Source organism: Sardina pilchardus, chromosome 4 (genome assembly GCF_963854185.1).
Source record: "Sardina pilchardus chromosome 4, fSarPil1.1, whole genome shotgun sequence".
NCBI classification, from domain to species: Eukaryota; Metazoa; Chordata; class Actinopteri; order Clupeiformes; family Clupeidae; genus Sardina; species Sardina pilchardus.
In genome coordinates, this window is record NC_084997.1 from 12,865,397 (window position 1) to 12,882,328 (window position 16,932).

At 45.6% G+C, this 16,932-nt stretch overlaps 2 protein-coding genes across 4 annotated transcripts in view; both read left to right on the plus strand.

Moving 5' to 3' along the window:
• The first annotated feature begins 536 nt into the window (after nucleotides 1-536).
• commd6 (COMM domain containing 6) lies at nucleotides 537-3,398 on the plus strand. The gene is made up of 7 exons (XM_062533420.1): nucleotides 537-788; nucleotides 1,256-1,314; nucleotides 1,567-1,632; nucleotides 1,757-1,833; nucleotides 1,960-2,128; nucleotides 2,636-2,788; nucleotides 3,005-3,398. Exons 1-7 carry the CDS (start codon nucleotides 764-766, stop codon nucleotides 3,053-3,055), a joined length of 600 nt encoding a protein of 199 aa, XP_062389404.1. The 5' UTR covers nucleotides 537-763; the 3' UTR covers nucleotides 3,056-3,398.
• An 872-nt stretch (nucleotides 3,399-4,270) lies between these two features.
• tbc1d4 (TBC1 domain family, member 4) overlaps nucleotides 4,271-16,932 on the plus strand; it is a 33,659-nt gene continuing 20,997 nt past the window's right edge. For all 3 annotated transcript variants that reach the window (XM_062534211.1, XM_062534212.1, XM_062534213.1), the window contains exons 1-4: nucleotides 4,271-5,336; nucleotides 13,128-13,820; nucleotides 15,157-15,246; nucleotides 16,115-16,219. In XM_062534211.1, coding sequence (XP_062390195.1) covers nucleotides 4,941-5,336; nucleotides 13,128-13,820; nucleotides 15,157-15,246; nucleotides 16,115-16,219 — 1,284 coding nt within the window. In that variant the 5' untranslated portion in view covers nucleotides 4,271-4,940. The remainder of the gene's footprint in view (nucleotides 5,337-13,127; nucleotides 13,821-15,156; nucleotides 15,247-16,114; nucleotides 16,220-16,932) is intronic.

The window sequence follows — 16,932 nt, forward strand, 5'->3', positions numbered from 1 at the left end:
CTGCTCAAGCAGAAAAAAACTGTAGGTTTCACGGTCATAAAAACCTGATAGATTTTTATATGTCAGTGAAACCATAAGATCCTTGCTAAATCTGTGTAACCTGAAACATATTAACATTTCAACCTGTAAGGACTATATATGACGTTGTATGAGGAAAACGAGAAAGGGGCCACTTTCAAAAGTAAATCATACAATTTTTGTATATAAAACACATGGCTGGCATATAATTTTTTTCTATATCTTTTCCATATGGGATTATTTGCCCTCAATGGTGCCTTCCAGGCAGCGCTGCCTTCAAGGCACTACTCCCCTCAGTTTAGGGGTAGGAAGGATGAGGGTTGAGGGGGTTAGGGTTAGGAATAGGGTAAAGGTAGTGTCTTTTAGGCTGTGCTGCCTGGAAGGTGCCATTGGGGGCAAAAAACACCATTGAGCAGGCCACGCTGTAGTTATCAACCATAGACTGTATACAGTCTATGTTATCAACTTATCATGTGCAACTCTACTCTTAAGCGCTAGAGGGCAATGTATCCATAGGCTTTGCGCTAAAAGCAACTAATCAAACACTCCTGGAATAAGTAGAAGTTGACAATAATCTCAAAGGATACATTTGTTGAATCAATCGATACAAAACATATGCCTTGCGTTACCCTACTGGGAAAGGCTGCATAGGATCTGGTCCTGATTTTTAGGGTAGGTCAGGTTTTTGCTGCTGCTGCAACTGTCTACTTTGTAAAATAGTTACGACTACAGTAGGTCTACAGCGATGCCAGGGTTGGAGTCAACGTCGGGTAGGTTTCACGATATAACTTAATATTTACACGTTAACGCAAAATCTTCTTAGAATACGTAAAATGTATTCTGGGTAAAGTTAGCTGCTTATCAAAAGTCACTACAGAACAGAATCAGGAGACCTAACGTTAGCAAGATGTAGCCATAACTAACATTAGCATACTTGCCTCGTAACATTTTGCTTCCGTTTTTGTTAATCATTAAATACTATTGTAGCTATACTTTCTCGTAAATGTCACAACGTTGCGGTAAACCGTAACCCCTTACAAGATAACTGTTAAGTGAGAATAAGTCAGTAGATGACAGATGCTGCTTGCTAGTTAACATGCTAACACAGCTAAGTTACCAAGTTGTCCTGACATGCCCCTCACTTTTGCAAGTATTTTGACAGGATATTAAAAAGCAACTTAAAAGTCATGTCGCTTACGTTGTATAGTATTGTTATTAAGCAATGCTTTTCCCTTAGGACTTGACAGCACTGTCAGAAATATTGGACGACTGCCTTCAGACATTTTCGCAGAAACAGTAAGACAGATGTTACTAAACGTAATAGCCTAGCAGTGCTACATATGAATACATTGTAACATATTTCTATGTGCATTCTCTCCTCACAAACAACATTAGTAGGCCATTCAAGGCTACGGTTTACAGTGAATGTTAGTTTTCTTGATTGATGAACACAAAACAAATAGGTGATAGACAAAAGTGTAGACACGCTTGTTATGACGACCTTCAGTGGGAGTTGCGGTTCTGATTGTAATCTTTTAATCTCTCCAGTGTCAGCAGATTCTGGCTCATCTTCAAGGACAAAACCGTGCAGTAGATTTGCCTAAAATCTATGATGTGAGTGAAGGCACATAACTGCTTTTGCAGTCTTCAACTATTATTGATGACCTAATAAAGGTAATTAAATACCCCACTGCAGCTCTGTAAAGTGTTGGTGATTGAGTTTCATTCCACTCTTTAGACTTTCCAGAAAGCTGGCATAGACCTTGAGTGGACAGCCCTGCAAAGCATCATCAGATTGTTATCATCTAATTTCAGGTAATCGTGTCATCTGTTTTGTTCTTTTACACAGAATCACACCCCCTGTTTTACACAATTACTCAACCTTATCAATTCACATGCAGAGCAGAACAATCATTCTCTGAAATCGCTGTTCTTCCACAGAACTGCAGCGAAAAACAATCTCACGGCTGATCAGCTGGTGGCCAGGCTGGGTGAAGGCAGCAGGAGCTGGGCCAAGACTGCGCTGCAGGTGGTGCATCAGCTGTGGAGTGAGCATGGGCCTCTCGTTCACACCTATCAGGAAGCCCACGCAATTGCTAACATTGGACAGGTAGGTCCTCCACAGCCATGAGGCTTTGGAGCACAGACAATAATATGGAAAATAAAATGTATGCTGTTTGAATTATTTAAAGAAATGTGTACAAATGGTGAATCAAGAGCCTTAGACATTTTATTCCTGAGTTTAATTCTATTGCACTGACAGAGGATACATCTCAGAAACAAGGACCAAGAAAAACCACAGGCCTGTCATGGCACCTGAAGCCCATGTAGGCCATTCACGTGTTTGTTTTAAGATGACACCACCTAATTTTAAAGAAGAATCCACACACTTCCAGTCTTGGTGCAATTTTTTTTAACTTTACTGAGTGCAAGCTTTCGGTCGTTAGACCTTCATCAGGCAGAGATGACACCATCTGAAACACAACATAAATCTGTTATCCACTACACAAATACCTTGCTAATGACATGTTGCTGGGTAACCTCCTCAGCTGTTCAATCATGGTTATTTGTGTGCGCATGCTGCTTCGGACCTCTGCTGACCTCTGGTCCTTCGTAGATGGTGGACATGCAGTGGAAGCTGGGCATGGCAGTGAGCTGCGACACGTGCCGGTCCCTGAACTCTCCATACGTGTCCCTGTTGCTGAAGATTGCTGACTCCTCCGGCGAAGTGTCCTACAAGTCTTTTGAAATGTCCGTCCCGCAGTTTCAGGTGTGGTTTGTGGAGTGCTTTTCAGGCTTGAGTATGCATTAATGCAAACGTAACTCAGTGATTCATTTACCCATGCATCCACTCGTTCATTCTCAAATAATGTAATGTTTTTTGTTGTTGTTGTTGTTGTTGTTACAGCTATGTTACTTGATAAGTCATACACTTGACCAGACACACTGATAATATACTGTATGTCTTCCTTTGTCTTTGTTACAGAACTTCTACCAACAGTTCAAGGAAATTGCAGCAGCTCTGGAGACTGTATAAAGCTTAAGCACTCCATGTGGCCTTCCCCTGTGTACTGAAAATGCTTGACTCTCTATTGACCAAAATGTTTACATTCTTCTAATGTATTATTATTTATGTGCATCATTAATAATGTCCTATGTGTCCTTGTAAATGTGCTGGGGCCAGGGGGGTAATTATACATTTTGTTTTCTTTTTCTTTTTTATTAAAACTCAGCTGCTCTCAGCTTTATAGGTACTGTTACTCACACAAACAACTATCGAAGAAAGTCTACTAAATGTCATGCTTGATGCTAAACGTATTACTTGCCAGTGTGTAAAGTAAATGGATAAGGAAATTAATAAACAAACAACCGAAAACCTTGACATGAACTCGTTATTTTGGGCTCATAACGTTGCTGATGTCTGAGGTGTTTGTGTTGACTACTGGCCGCATACAGAAAGTGCCCCCAGTGGAGCACAAATGTCTCCTAGTCGGAGACTTTGTCTGATGAGGTTACATGCGCTGCATTTTTAATCTATTTCTGGGAGAGGAGAGACTCATCGGACTCGCATCCCTGGCATCCAGTTACAAGCAGAGCCGCCTAGGGCTTCAAAGCAACATGTATGTGCAGCAGCACTTCAGGAAAATGTGTTGCGTCGGGGTGGGGAAAAGACACTTAAAAAAACAAACCAAATGTTCAGGCTAAAACCATATTTCGGAATAGTGACAGCAAAGTGGAAAAATCAGATGAGCTCAAATAGATAGTGAGATGGCAGGGCTTTATTATAGGCCTATAGGCTACCATCAATAATCTGCGAGGTCAATGTTCATGAACCCCGATAAAAGGTGCATTATGCTAAATTTATTGAACAGTAATAAATAAGTTTTGACAGAGCAACATGTTACTTGATAATGTTTGCGAAACAGTGACAACATGCTAACAACGCGCCCTGACCCCTCCCGTTTACTTGGAAAATGCACAGCTGTGTCAATACGGGGAAGTGAGAACGTACCTCGTCTTTCTTTTCAGCGCTGTGCATGCAACCACCTGTGTAGCCAGGCGCTTTGCTCACACCTGTCCGAATAAGATTTACCTGAGACTCAAAACCAGTAATGCCACACTGCTTGTCAACGAGGCGTGCTAGGTCACGTGTGCTTTCTCCTCCCATCGCAAGCCTAGGAGAGTCTGTTCCTTGCACATGAGCTCGGGTGGGACTCCTATCACGTAGCTTCAGACACTCCTCCCAAAGCAGTGGAACGGACAGAGCCCTGTCCGCGTGCGAAGAATTTCGGAGCAAAGTCAGAATGCAGAGACAACAACGTGAGAGGACAAGGAGCCCAAGGATATATATTTAGCCAACGGGTAGCTTTTGTGTCCAAACGGAACAACAGTGTTTGCAGAGGGAGATTGAGGGACTGGGAACGCTACTTTTCTGTGTGAAGAAACCCCAATGTCGGTTTTCTGTTTACACCAGAGGCTGCAAAAGCCACGTTTTAGTTCGTTGCAAACTTAATTTGCATGTGCGGTGCGGCCTTTGCTAACCTTTAGATATTTCCGCGGATTATTTTTTTACAGTTGCATTTTCCCCACTATATCTTTAAGTAAACTTAGGCAATGTCTGAGATGTCAAATAAGCAAACACTCCAACTGTCTTGTGGACAGCACGGGTGTTTATCCTTTATTTTTCAACAACACGAGGGGCGCGTGGCGAGTGCACATTTGCTGCAATAACTTTTGCCCCAAACAAAAGATTTGTGACTGAACTGGGAATGGGGCGTGAATGTCAGCGACCAGCCACGCGTTGATTTGTTGGATGTTTGATTTTTCATTGTTTTTCATTGTTGAATGTATTAGCCGTTGACAATTATTAGAGAGCTACAGTAACGTCGCGACCGTTTAACCCAATCTACAGCTAAATAGAGATGGAAGGTCAGGATGACAAAGGGAATAATCTGTCGAAGGCAGATAAGAAATTTGCGCTCTGGTACATGGGGTGGTCGTCTCTTGACAGAAGGACTACGCTTCCTATGTTACCATGGCTGGTGGCAGAAATCCGAAGGAAAAGTGAGAAGAACGAATCAGGACCCGGACAAGCTAGGGAAGTTAATTTGACTCTCATGCCTCCCCTTATCCGATGTGTGCCTGCTAGTAGCAACAACGCGTCTGTGTTTATATTTGAGCACAAAGCGCAGTATATATCACGGTTCATTCACAACAGCCATGACCTCACCTACTTCGCCTACCTTATCCGAAGTCAGCCGGAGAACCCCGAGTCTGAAATGGCATGCCATGTCTTCAAGGCTGGTGACCCAAACAAGGTAACGCACGTTTCTGAGTGGCTGTGCATCATTGTGTCTCTCACACGCTGTCACACACGCACACAGGTTTTATGGGCGAACAAGGCTTTACATCTGTGATGCACTCGGTGTGTAACATGCTAAAGCAAAGGCTGACAACATACCACGGGACTACTGAATTGCAAATGATGTATGCCCATGTAGGACCAAATGTGTGTATAGTCTGTAAATGCTGCTTCTTGAGATGATTCTGTAAACAAAATTGTCCATTCATTCTGTTGCTGTATTTTAAAAAAAGTAACATCTGGCGCAGGCTTGCCTCCCACATTCCATGCACTTTTTTTTGCCCCTAATATCTTCAGGCAGACATCCCCACACATTCAGAGACATTGACTGCATTGCACCTTTGGGTGTACAGGGTTGATTGAAGACAGTGGTGTGGAAAAAGTGCGTAGTCATCAGATCCCCTGATTTAGTGACACTGCATGTTCTAGGGCTAATATAATTAGTTCCATCTGTGTGACACAAACAATAGCTGAGAATAAGTTAGGAGAGTGCATTTCCCGTCTGCCTTTCATGAGTATGACCACAACTGTCAACTCTTAACTTTGCGTAATATACTACTGCATTAAACACCTCTTGAGAACTCAGCCACTCAAATAAGTGCCTCTGCATGTGTGTGTGTGTGTGTGCATTTGACTGGGGAAAGTGTGTGTGTGTGACTGTGTGTGTGTGTGTGAGTGTGAGCATCTGGTTGCGCAGGCAGACAGGGAAGTTAGTGTCTCGCTGCCCAGGGAGAAGCATTCTCTTTCTCTAGAGCCTCCCACTTGAGTCTCGCCCTAGCAGCCGCCCGCCCTAGCTCCGTCGTTGTGCAGGAAAAACAGGCTGGATTGCAGCAACATGTGCTCGGTGGGCCTGGCTGGGCCACACGTGGAATGCCTCCCTCAGCCATGCTTAGCCAGAGCTCCCTCGGCACACTTAACTGGCCCTCCTCAATCACAGAGACAGCTCACTCCCAGAGCTATCCAGGGTATACCCACATAAAACACAAAAGGCATGGTTCCCCTTGGAAAGGCTATGCCGCTTTGCACAGCACAGTCTAAGTGCCACTCACCACCACAAGTGGAAAGACAATGAACCCCCTCTTATCTGTTTCAGCTTGGTTTCATGGGGGCTATTTATAACCCAATTTATTCTATATCTGGTGCTGTCTGTCCAGCTGCTTTTTAGGTAGTGCCAATATCCATTGCAACTAAGCAACGATGGAATTTGTGTTCATCTAGTAGTGCAACCCACTGCAGGTAGTTAGTTGGTAATCAAGAGGTTTTTTTAGGTTATGTGTGGTAAGTGAGCTGCATTCTGTGTATGGTGCTAATAGCTGAAAATGATAATAATAACAAAAAGTGCACTCTTGAGGCGAGTATAGGGACTTATGTTAAATAGTGGTATTATGGTTTGTGATTGTGTAATGTAATCACTGTTTGTATTCCCCCCCGCTAAGTTGAAACAATGGCTCACTGTGGAAAATGTAGAATGTCTGGGGTTATTGTTGCACAGTAGGGTATGAAATCCGGGCCTTACTGTACATTTAGTGACTTTTTTTTTTCTGAAGTGGTGTCGTGTTTCTGCACCTTTTGAATCAACTTGTCACTTTTGTTTGTGTGCCAAGGAGGAATCCAATGCTACTTTGCATCTAGCAGTAGTGTTTTTGTCAGAGAACTGGCTGCTTGGTGCATTTGCAAGCCAAAGCGCTATACTATAGCTGCCACTGTGCTACAGAGTAGGTCATGTCAAAGATCTATCTTGACTGCTTATTTATTATTGCCTTTCACTCTTTTAGAATATGTTATTGGGGGACATGTAGAGGTGGTCTTTCATGGGCATGAACTTTAGCCTCACGTGAAGAACCCAGTCATACAGGTCCTGGAGAGCCCGTAAATAGACAAGTCCTTGGTGCTATCGTGCCAATCTGTGGTTGTGTTGTACTTGTGACCTTTCGCATGGAATCCCGGACATGCGCCTGCTTTTGTCGGCTGCCCATTTCGGTGGCAGGGGCCTGCAGAAGCAGCGTCCAGTTCTGAGCGAGCAAGTATGATCGGGGGTCACGCACAGAGAAGAAAACAATACAGTATTCATAGCTATACATTGAGATGGGTCTCTGTCAGTGACTGAGACATGCCTCTGCTTCTGGTGGTTCATCAGCAGTGTCTATGAAGGGTCTTTTAGTGATCCAGGTGATGGTAGTTCTTTTAAAAATCTTAATTTCAACACTGGACTAAAAGGTATAAAAGGTACAGAAAATGTTTGATGTTCATCCAAACACCACCATTAGTTGTAATCAATACTTCAGGTAGCAAGTACTCTCACTCTTGTTGCTTATTGATTAGCAACAACAGATTGGCTATGATGAGTTTTTTTTAAAAATTTAAACTGTAATTCATTCTTCCTGTCTGCTGGTCACATGATGTAGCAGAATAAGTGCTGTGTCATGATTGGAAGAACTAGGCCACCACTACCACCTGCTCTTTCCTATTACATTTTCCTTTGCCTGGGCACTCTCTGCACCTCATCATTTTGGAGGACAGAGAGTTCTTTTAATCTGAGCTTAGCTTCTTATTCAGGACGCTACTGCTGCTGGCAGGGCTGAAGTCGGATGGCTTCGGAGGAAGATCCGGAGCTTTTGTGCAGGTGTCAGTAAAAGTGGCCAGCACACAGCCGAAGAGTGATGAGCAGGACAAGACCGGACTTAGCATGCAGCTCAGGGGGTCTCGCTTGTCGGCCACCTGCGCTGACCGGACGAGAGACGGCGGCTCGCTGAGACGGCGATGCAGTCCTGCCCACTGAGCGACTCGGTGTCCCCTGTGTCGCGAGTGGAGTTTGACTGAGTCATTCATGGACTCTGGTCTCCAGAGACGCACTGCACCAAAGGCTTTATCTGCTCCGCTATAGGGGCCCCGGTCATGCTCCGACTCCCTCGCCTGTGTCCCTAGACGATGCTTGTGACGTAGCTCCCTGTGCCAAAGAGGACAAAGAGCGGCCTTCAACCGAGGAGTCCTGGCTCCGAAATAGCCTTATGATGAGAGACCAAACAAAATTCCTGGCAAATGGAATGATGTTGAAAACGTTGGTAGCGCCGCCATCACCTTTGACTCCATTCCATTTTGCCTCCAACTAGGCACGTGTCTATTTATGTCTTTGTTGTTTTCACTGTCCTTATTCTGGACTGGCAGGTTCCAGCCGATATGTGTCAGGTTGCAAGGATTTCGTCATATTTGTGTCTATTTCCTTGACTTTCACTGTTGGACAATTCTCTGTCTGCACAGAATGCATGTAAGGGTTGCAGTCCAACGAGGGTAGACAAGACTGCTTTCTGCTTGCACTGATAATAATGCATCAAGCTTATGTAACATGTCAAGGTCTTTATTCTTATCAAAGTAATGACAGTTCTGCGGAATTACCTGGTAACAAGCGGGGTTTTCTTTTCCCCTAGTGCTGTCTTAGGTTTGTTTTTTAGGAAATCAAAAGCTTTTAATTGGATCTTTTCTATTCATCTTGACATTTCCGATCAGGCTTTGAGGTCATAGATATACTGTTGTCTAGCTTGCTGTGAAACTGGCAGTTTAATTGAATGTTTTGCTGAGAATAGAGGACTGTTTGAAGTGTGAATCGTTTAATGGGGCCAGTCTTTGTACAGTACATAGAAACGAGTCACAATGCCAGGAGTCGCTATCTTTTTTTTCCATGGCACCACAGATCCCCAGTGTTCCTGTCTGATGGAAAAAAACAAAAAAACATAAGTTGTTTTTCTCTGTCATTATTTCAGTAACCAGGGTGTGTGTTTTGCGGGTATGACAACAGACACCAGTCCAAGTCACATTGCACTGTGCCGTTTTCCACTGCCAGTGCTTTCCATGCATAGGTCGTAGGGCAGACAATCCCCTGTGTTTTTTGCTAAGCTTCCAGAGCTAGATGCTACGTGTGTTTATGCAAGCTGGGCTTTTGTTAGCGTAGCTGAAGTGGCGTGCTGTGTAACAAGTCATGATGTGCCGCTCTTGGCAAGCTCCTTTTAGGCTTTAGACCAAGCTTACCCAATCCTTTGTCGCTTTCACTGCATTGTAGTTTCACCCTCTTCAAATAACTTTATTGCCAGGACATAATTGTATCTCTATTGCTAAGACATGCAATACAAATACAACTACAAAATATATCTCGTTTCTTACCAATACTAGTGAAATCTCAATAATCCCCTTGACACCAAGCCATATGTAGGCATGGAAAAGCCTGTGTTGTTGGCTCTGTATGGCAGTTTGTTGTTGAGATGGATATGATCATCATGGAGGCCGAGTGGCAGATGAGGATTAAGGAGGCATTATTATGGCTTTGTGCTGAGCCCCGGCATGGCCTCCTTCAGACACCTAGTAAGGTCTCCACCCGCACTCCTGAGGTCTTTAATGTTACTGTGTGTGGCCAAGCTCTCTTGGTGTTGGGTTTAGCACAAATAATTAATCAGATTAAACGCTGGTGGTGTGGCTTTACGACATTTATGAATAATTCATAAAGGAGTTGGGGATTTGAGGGACAGCAGGCAAAGATGAGGTGACACAGTTCAGGTTTTTTATTTCTAGAAATGGATTTTTATTTTGCACTGTCCAGTGTCTGCATTGATTTAGATGTCTTTTTTTCTGTGGATGACATTCTTTGAATAATGAAGTTCTTTGATTGTCCTGCATCGCGATACTGTATGTTGGATTGGGTTGGATTGATTTGCTCAGCTGTGCACAACACTACACTTGGTGATGGTGACTAAATACAGATCCAGGAGTCGTGTTGTCAACCAACCCATGGTTTCTGCCCTGGCGACCTACATCCTCTGGCCTTCTTTCTTTGACTGGGGTTAGAGTGAGCTTGGTGCTCCAAAACTCTATCTACTCAGGAGGAAAGCTGCTTCTCCAAAACAAATGATAGCACTCGCCTTGACCCCCAAGTGCATGACGGGAACAATCAAAGCTCGTTCCATCATAGATTTGGATATTATTCAGACATGTATTATCTTAAAAACAACAGCTTACATCTTGTTCATATTTGTCCACCACCACAACTATTTGTGATTTCACAAGAATTTTATGATTGAATGAAGACAAATCTCCGCCTTACCTTTACCCAGATGGTTTGTTTTAGTTTAGAACTGGCAACATCATCTACTTGTTGTGACATCCCAGGAGGTTGTCAAATACACCAGGGATTCATGCCAGTTGTCAGTTACCAACAAGCGGACCACACCCGTTTTCCCCTTGGTCCCACAAGTCAACCCTTTGTGCCCGAGAGAGGATCTGAGGGTGGATGTTTTTTTTTTCCGTCTCCATCTCAATGGCCCTTTTTGTGCAGAGGGCAGCGTGATTTTCCACCAGTTCGCTCGACTCGTCAGGGAGGACCCTTTTACATAACGCCATGGCTCCTGCGTTGCCCCAGTAACAGCATGGAGAGGGTCAGGGAAAATATTTGATTTAAATCCTTACGTGGCACTGGGGCAGGGCTAGGGTCTAACCACCTCCCTCCTGGACTCTCCGCACACACGTGCACAAACACACACACACACACACACACACACACAGTATACACAGCTCACTTTTCAGCTCCCCGGTGAACCTAAGATTTGTTTCTCAAACAAGCCACCCTTGGCGCTTAGCGATGCTGATAGAGGAGTACCAACGCCACAAAGCCTTACTCTGTTCTTCCTCTCCTCCCCTCCACCGCCTCGAGCAAGCGAGCCGTGTGGCAGTGTGACCTTGAGAGGCTGGAGAGCCGTGGGTGTTTTCTTTTCCTTATTATTTGTCCTGTGACGGGCAAATGTTTTTGGACCTCTCTCTTACCTTGGGCTGGGTTCTCATGCTGCTCACTGGAGTCAGCACTATTTGCAGAACACAGTGCTATTGATTGAGGTTTTTCACAGCCAAGATCTCTAAACACTGGCCTGTGCCTTACGTGGGGAGGGTCATCAAAGCGGCTAACTTTTGCCGTGCCATGACCTCCCACGCTACACTGGCACTCGTGTTTCACCAAGTCATGCAGCCTGCTACAACCCCACATTGCTCTCCGCTGCATAGACTCGGAGACTAATTTTAACACACCAAGTCATCTTTAGAGTTATTAATAGAATCCAGTACACAGACAGACACTCTTGTCCACGTAAGAGCACTGTCTGGTACATCCAGAGGCTTCCAGTAGGTTTTCTCGAACGCTTTGGAGTTGTGAATAGCGCTTTGGCTAACTGTAGATAGCTGTTCCAGATGAAGGCATCTCCATAGAACTTCCAGAAGGTTGCCAGAGAGACTCGTAGACATTTTGTGTTGTCTGCGGGCTTCGTGTTGGCAGCTTTATGGTCGTTATATTGCCTCTGCGCCAGGCTCCTCTCTGGGTTATGTGCCCTGTCTGTCGCTGGAGGACCGCTGCGATTCTCTCAGCTAGACCTGTCTCACTAATGTAAATCATTGCCTTTTCATCTGCATGGCCTTGTAGGCTATGTTTTCATAATACGTATTGGAGAGTGAGTGAGAGGGAGAGAGAGAGAGAGGGAGAGAAAGACCTTTTCACTGTGTGTCGCTGTGGAGAAATGATGAAACTATGCTTTGAGCATTTCATCTATTTTTAAACTTCAGCTTCATTCATGGAAGCAAGTCAAATGTGTGGAGTTCATGCCTGTGTGTAGCAGCCTTGTGTCTGCTTTAGAACCCTCTCGCTGTGTGGGTCTGCGAATGATTTTTAGCCCCTGCCACTAATGGGTCCATGAATAAATGCTCTGCGTCTATGGCAGTATTGAGTAGCTATTCTAATGAATGTCACAGCAAGCGCTTAGACCCACGTCACAATGCTGCGAAGAGAGCGAAAGGGAGGGAGGGAGAGAAGGATAGTGAATGAGTGGAAGAGCAAGGCTGTGTGTGTGTGAGAGTGTTTGTGCTTGTGTGTGTGTGTGTGTGTGTGTGTGTGTGTGTGTGTGTGTGTGTGTGTGTGTGCGAGCGAGTGAGAGAGAGAGGGGGAGAGACAGTCAGACAGGATATTGTGTTTCATGCAAATCAATATTACAAGAATAGCTGGTCCACACCCTATTGATCGATTTAATCTCTTTTTGCTGGTGTGTTAACTCTTAACAGTGTACTGACAACACAACATATGAATGTTGTGCTCAGCGCAATTATAATGTTATCATGACTTGGTGTTTTCATTGTTGTTAATTCCTAATAGCACAGATGGAAGCATGTAATAGCACTGTGTAGCCTCCCTGATGTAGAGATGTTAGGGGATTCCTCTGTTGATCTCCAAGGAATCCCTTGATTTATCACCAGTGTTTGAGCAAAGCACTAACCTACTGCTCTCTCCTCTACAGTTAGCCTATATAAGCTCACTACACAGCCCTCAGGGAGAAGCCTGTGGACTAGGGGTTTAGGTGTTGCCTGGAAAACACTTCACTTTAAAGTGATTCATTCTGTCGGCATTATTTGATTTTCTTGCTGTAGACATTTACAGGAAGTTGGATATTTGTAAAAAATATATAGATAAGCAAGTTATACTGTAGCCTACAGCAGAGCACCTGTTCTTAATCAAGTGAAAGTCTAGTTTAACACTATGTTAATAATGATATTATGCATGTGTTACATTAATATACTGTTTATCACAAAGCACTGTTTCTCTCTCGCTCTCTCTCTCTCTCTCTCTCTCTCTCGCTCTCTCTCTCTCTCTCTCTCTCTCTCTCTCTCTCTCTCTGTTGTGAAGCTCCAGTGAGCTTAATAATGTGCATTTCTGTGTCTTCCTGACTAGGTTCCTGAGGTGATCAGCAGCATCAGGCAGGTGTCCAAAGTGGCCCTGAAGGAGGACACCAAGCCCAAGCAAGAGGGCTGCGACGAGTCCTTCTACAACTCGCAGAAGTTCGAGGTGCTCTACCGGGGCAAGGTGACGGTGGCCCACAAGAAGGCGCCCGCCACGCTGGTGGACGACTGCATCGACAAGTTCCGCCAGCACGAGGTGGAGCGCAAGCGCAAGCGGCTCCTCAACGGCCAGCGCGGCTCCACCGAGAGCGCGCCCGTGGAGTTCATCGTCGGGGACGACCCGCTGGGCGCCGCCTCCTCCTCCACGGAGAGCCCCGAGGGCGGCGACTCGGTGGTGGAGGAGGAGGAGGAGGAAGGCGAGTCCGAGGGGATGACGACGGCGGCGGCGACGGTCAGCGACCCCCTGGGCGGGGGCGCCGTCTTCGGGCTGAGCAGCAGCGCGAGCATGAGCAGCCTGCGCGGCGCCTTCCCCGAGTGCATCCTGGAGGACTCGGGCTTCGAGGAGCAGGACGGCCGGCGGGAGCCCGTGCGCGCGCGCTGCAACAGCCTGGCCGGCGGCAGCCTGCAGCAGCGCAAGGCCCGCGAGGCCGCCCTCAAGGCCGCGCCGCAGCGCAGGCGCCACGCCAGCGCGCCCAACCACGTGCAGCCCTCCGACGCCGACAAGAACCGCACCATGCTCTTCCAGGTGCGTACCTGTCTCTCGTCCCTTTCTCTTTTGCCCTTCGTCTGTCTGCCGCTCCATGGGTGCCTCTCAACATCTCTCCTCGATCCTCGATGCTCAGTCCTCCAGGCTCGTTCCCACTGATCTATAACTAACACTGGATAGACTATCCCATTGTTGCCCCATCATTCTTTATCTAGATTAGTGAGGACGAGGACCAAGGAAGGAAGGGAGGATGTATAAAAGACGAATGAGAAGCACCAGTGTCCGTCTTCCTCCCAACTCGCCATATGTGTGGAAAACACATTAGTGTTTAGCTAGTCATTGCGCTCTCCTGTGGTTAGCAGGATGCAATGTTAGCCAGGCGCGCTTGGTTTGTATAAACACCATGTCATGTTTTCATTCGCAGGCCAAGATGAAGTTGCGTCTAAACGGACATTGATGTGTTAATGCTTCTGGCCCGTTGACCAGGCTGTCTTTCTTATTCTTTCTTTCGTTTCCTCAGGGGCCTCGTGTTTGTGTCTCTCTCCCGCACACACACACACACACACACACACACACACACACGGCTCACGTGTGTCCGGGGGTGGCAGCAGGGTCCTGTAGGGTCTCGTTGGCCCCCTCACGTGATTCTCACCTAAGCGTGAGCAAACCACTGCTGCTGCTACCATACCAAGAATTACATAAGACTAACTGTACAGGCCCCAGACAGCGCCCAGTGCTCTTGGCTTGTTATAATATTTACTGAAGGCGTTCTTTTATGTGTCCAAGCCCAGAGGAGTGGAGCGCTGCAGTGCTAGCTGTAAACAGGGTCTGGTGGAAATCCAATACACCTCTCCTAAACCCCCCCCCCCCCCCCCCACCCATCTTTGGTGTCTGGATTCGAATTGATAAATCATTTTAAGTTCTCCAGCTGTCAGTGGCCCAGCTCTGACCCCTTCACCTGCTGGCCCTCGCCCAGAGCAGAGGCCCGTCACTGGAGGGCGTCCAATGCCCAGCCACTCGGCGCACATGCCCACCTGAGGAGTTGTATTCGTCTTTAAGTCATTGATATGCATGTTGGCGAGCCAGCCAGTAAGCTACTGTCAGCTGCCAAAAGTTGAGCAAGGAGGGGGTATGATATGAAATGCATTGGTTGTGTCTGGTCATTTAGTGGGTTGCTCATTTATGTGCATGACCTTGGCTTATGTGCTTTAGTGTTGTTGGGTTGCATTGAATTGGTCCTTGGGAGGACTGCAGCCATTTGTCACTAGAGAGAGCAGGACATTGTGTGCTTGGGCTGTGTTTTCTTTGGATGTCTGCTGGACCATTGCAACAGGGTTAGATTTCTAATTCACTATTTCCTTGTCTTTTTGTGCAGGTTGGCCGATTTGAGGTGAACCTCATCAGTCCAGACAGCAAGACGGTGGTGCTGGAGAAGAATTTCAAAGACATTTCGTCTTGCTCTCAGGTTCGCAATGTTCTTCACTTGTTTTGTGTCCAACTGAAGTTGTTTACACTGAAGTTTATCTTTTCCCCATTCTCCTTTCTTTACACTTCCTTTGCCACCAATATACTGTATACTGGCCTCAGTTACTCTCTGTAGTGCTGTTTAATCAGTGATTCATAGGAATAAACTGATCCTCCACAATCATGCACCATTGTCAACAAAGAATGAATATGATCTCAGCACATTTTAGATGCCCTTAAAATGTATTAAAATCTCTCCTGAATACCCTTAAATACAGTATAAAGCCCCCCCTTCTTTCCAACAAACATGATGATTACAGTCATTTGGTGAACTAGTATCAACTGAATCACTCTCTCGTGTCTCAACCACAAATTAGATTCCTATTTTTACCCCTTGTCATGCTGATGACAGTGCTTCTCAGGCAATTAGCCTGAAAAACTAGTGAAGGGCTATTGGGAGACATAGGGGTTGCTTCTCATTCTGTTGCTGTTTAAAACATGTTAGGATGTGGTCTAAACATGGAGGATTGCCACAAGATCAGATAAACATCTATGTACTTGCCCCCCACATTAAAAACCTAACACATTTGGTGCTAATTATCATGAGTTTCCCTGGCATTAGCTAGAAAGCTGGTTTCAGGGTAGTTATTTTAGTGCTATAGAGATGACCGTATATTTATGCAGGTTATTTTAATTGGCAGCCTGGCTGCTTAGAGAGCAGTTATAGCATGTTCAATTCATTCCATGTGGGAGCGTTTTTGGTTCTATTGCCCTGAGCGTGATTGTATTAGCAGCCTTTTTTATGTGCTCCTTCATGTCTCTACTCTTCACAATCACAATATTCCCTCCCCTCCTGTTTCTGCACACAGGGTATCAAGCAGACGGATCACTTTGGCTTCATCTGCCGTGAGCCAGTGGAGTCTGGGCCCAGCCAGTACGTGTGCTACGTCTTCCAGTGTGCCAGCGACTCTCTGGTGAGACGCCTGATAATCTCCCAGCATCCTCTTCTCCCTCCCCCTCCCCCTCCCCCCTCCCTCTGAGGGGCTTAATCTATTATTTATGACAAGGAGCAGACAGGAACAAGTGCCCTGGCCTTGTCTGAGATGGGACTGTAACCATTCACGTACAATTCCCTTTTTTCAGCCGCACCCTCCCTCCTGTGCATACATGTCTATGGAGTTATGCGTATTGTACTGTTTACAATATGGCCTAAAGTTGGAGATTTGTGTATTACGCTTGTTTGCTTAGCTCGGTTTTATGTTCTCTCCCCCACTATAGTGCTGTAAGGTTTCATGGCCGCTGTGAAACATTTACTGTTCATTATCAATGAATTATCACACCCTCGAGATAGCATCACAATAACCTTGTCAATGATTAACGCATGCCAAGATGTAAAAAGGAGAGTGGATTTGTTTCTAGAGATATGTGAAAGTCCTGAAGCAGTTATTACTTCCGAAATAGCACTGCAGCCAGCCATTGTCCCTTTAGCAAAAATGTGCAGATTGAATGGTGAAAGTCAAGGATTTCTAAATCAAGTGACTGCTTCTTGGGTTCATTTTTCTGCAGTAAATGATGAGGTGTGAAGTGACAGCTCTCTCTGTCTCGCTCACTCTCACTCTTTCTCTCTCTTGCTCTCTCTCTCGCTCTTTCTCTTTCTCTCTCTCTTGCTCTCTCTTTCTCTCTCTCT

Bases quoted from the DNA above. Each gene is read 5' to 3' on its own strand.
- commd6 (XM_062533420.1), top strand. From the start codon at position 764: ATGCCAGGGTTGGAGTCAACGTCGG. The intron at 1,315-1,566 runs GTAAGACAGATG...TAATCTCTCCAG, and splicing joins CAGACATTTTCGCAGAAACA to TGTCAGCAGATTCTGGCTCA. The intron at 2,789-3,004 runs GTGTGGTTTGTG...TCTTTGTTACAG, and splicing joins TGTCCGTCCCGCAGTTTCAG to AACTTCTACCAACAGTTCAA.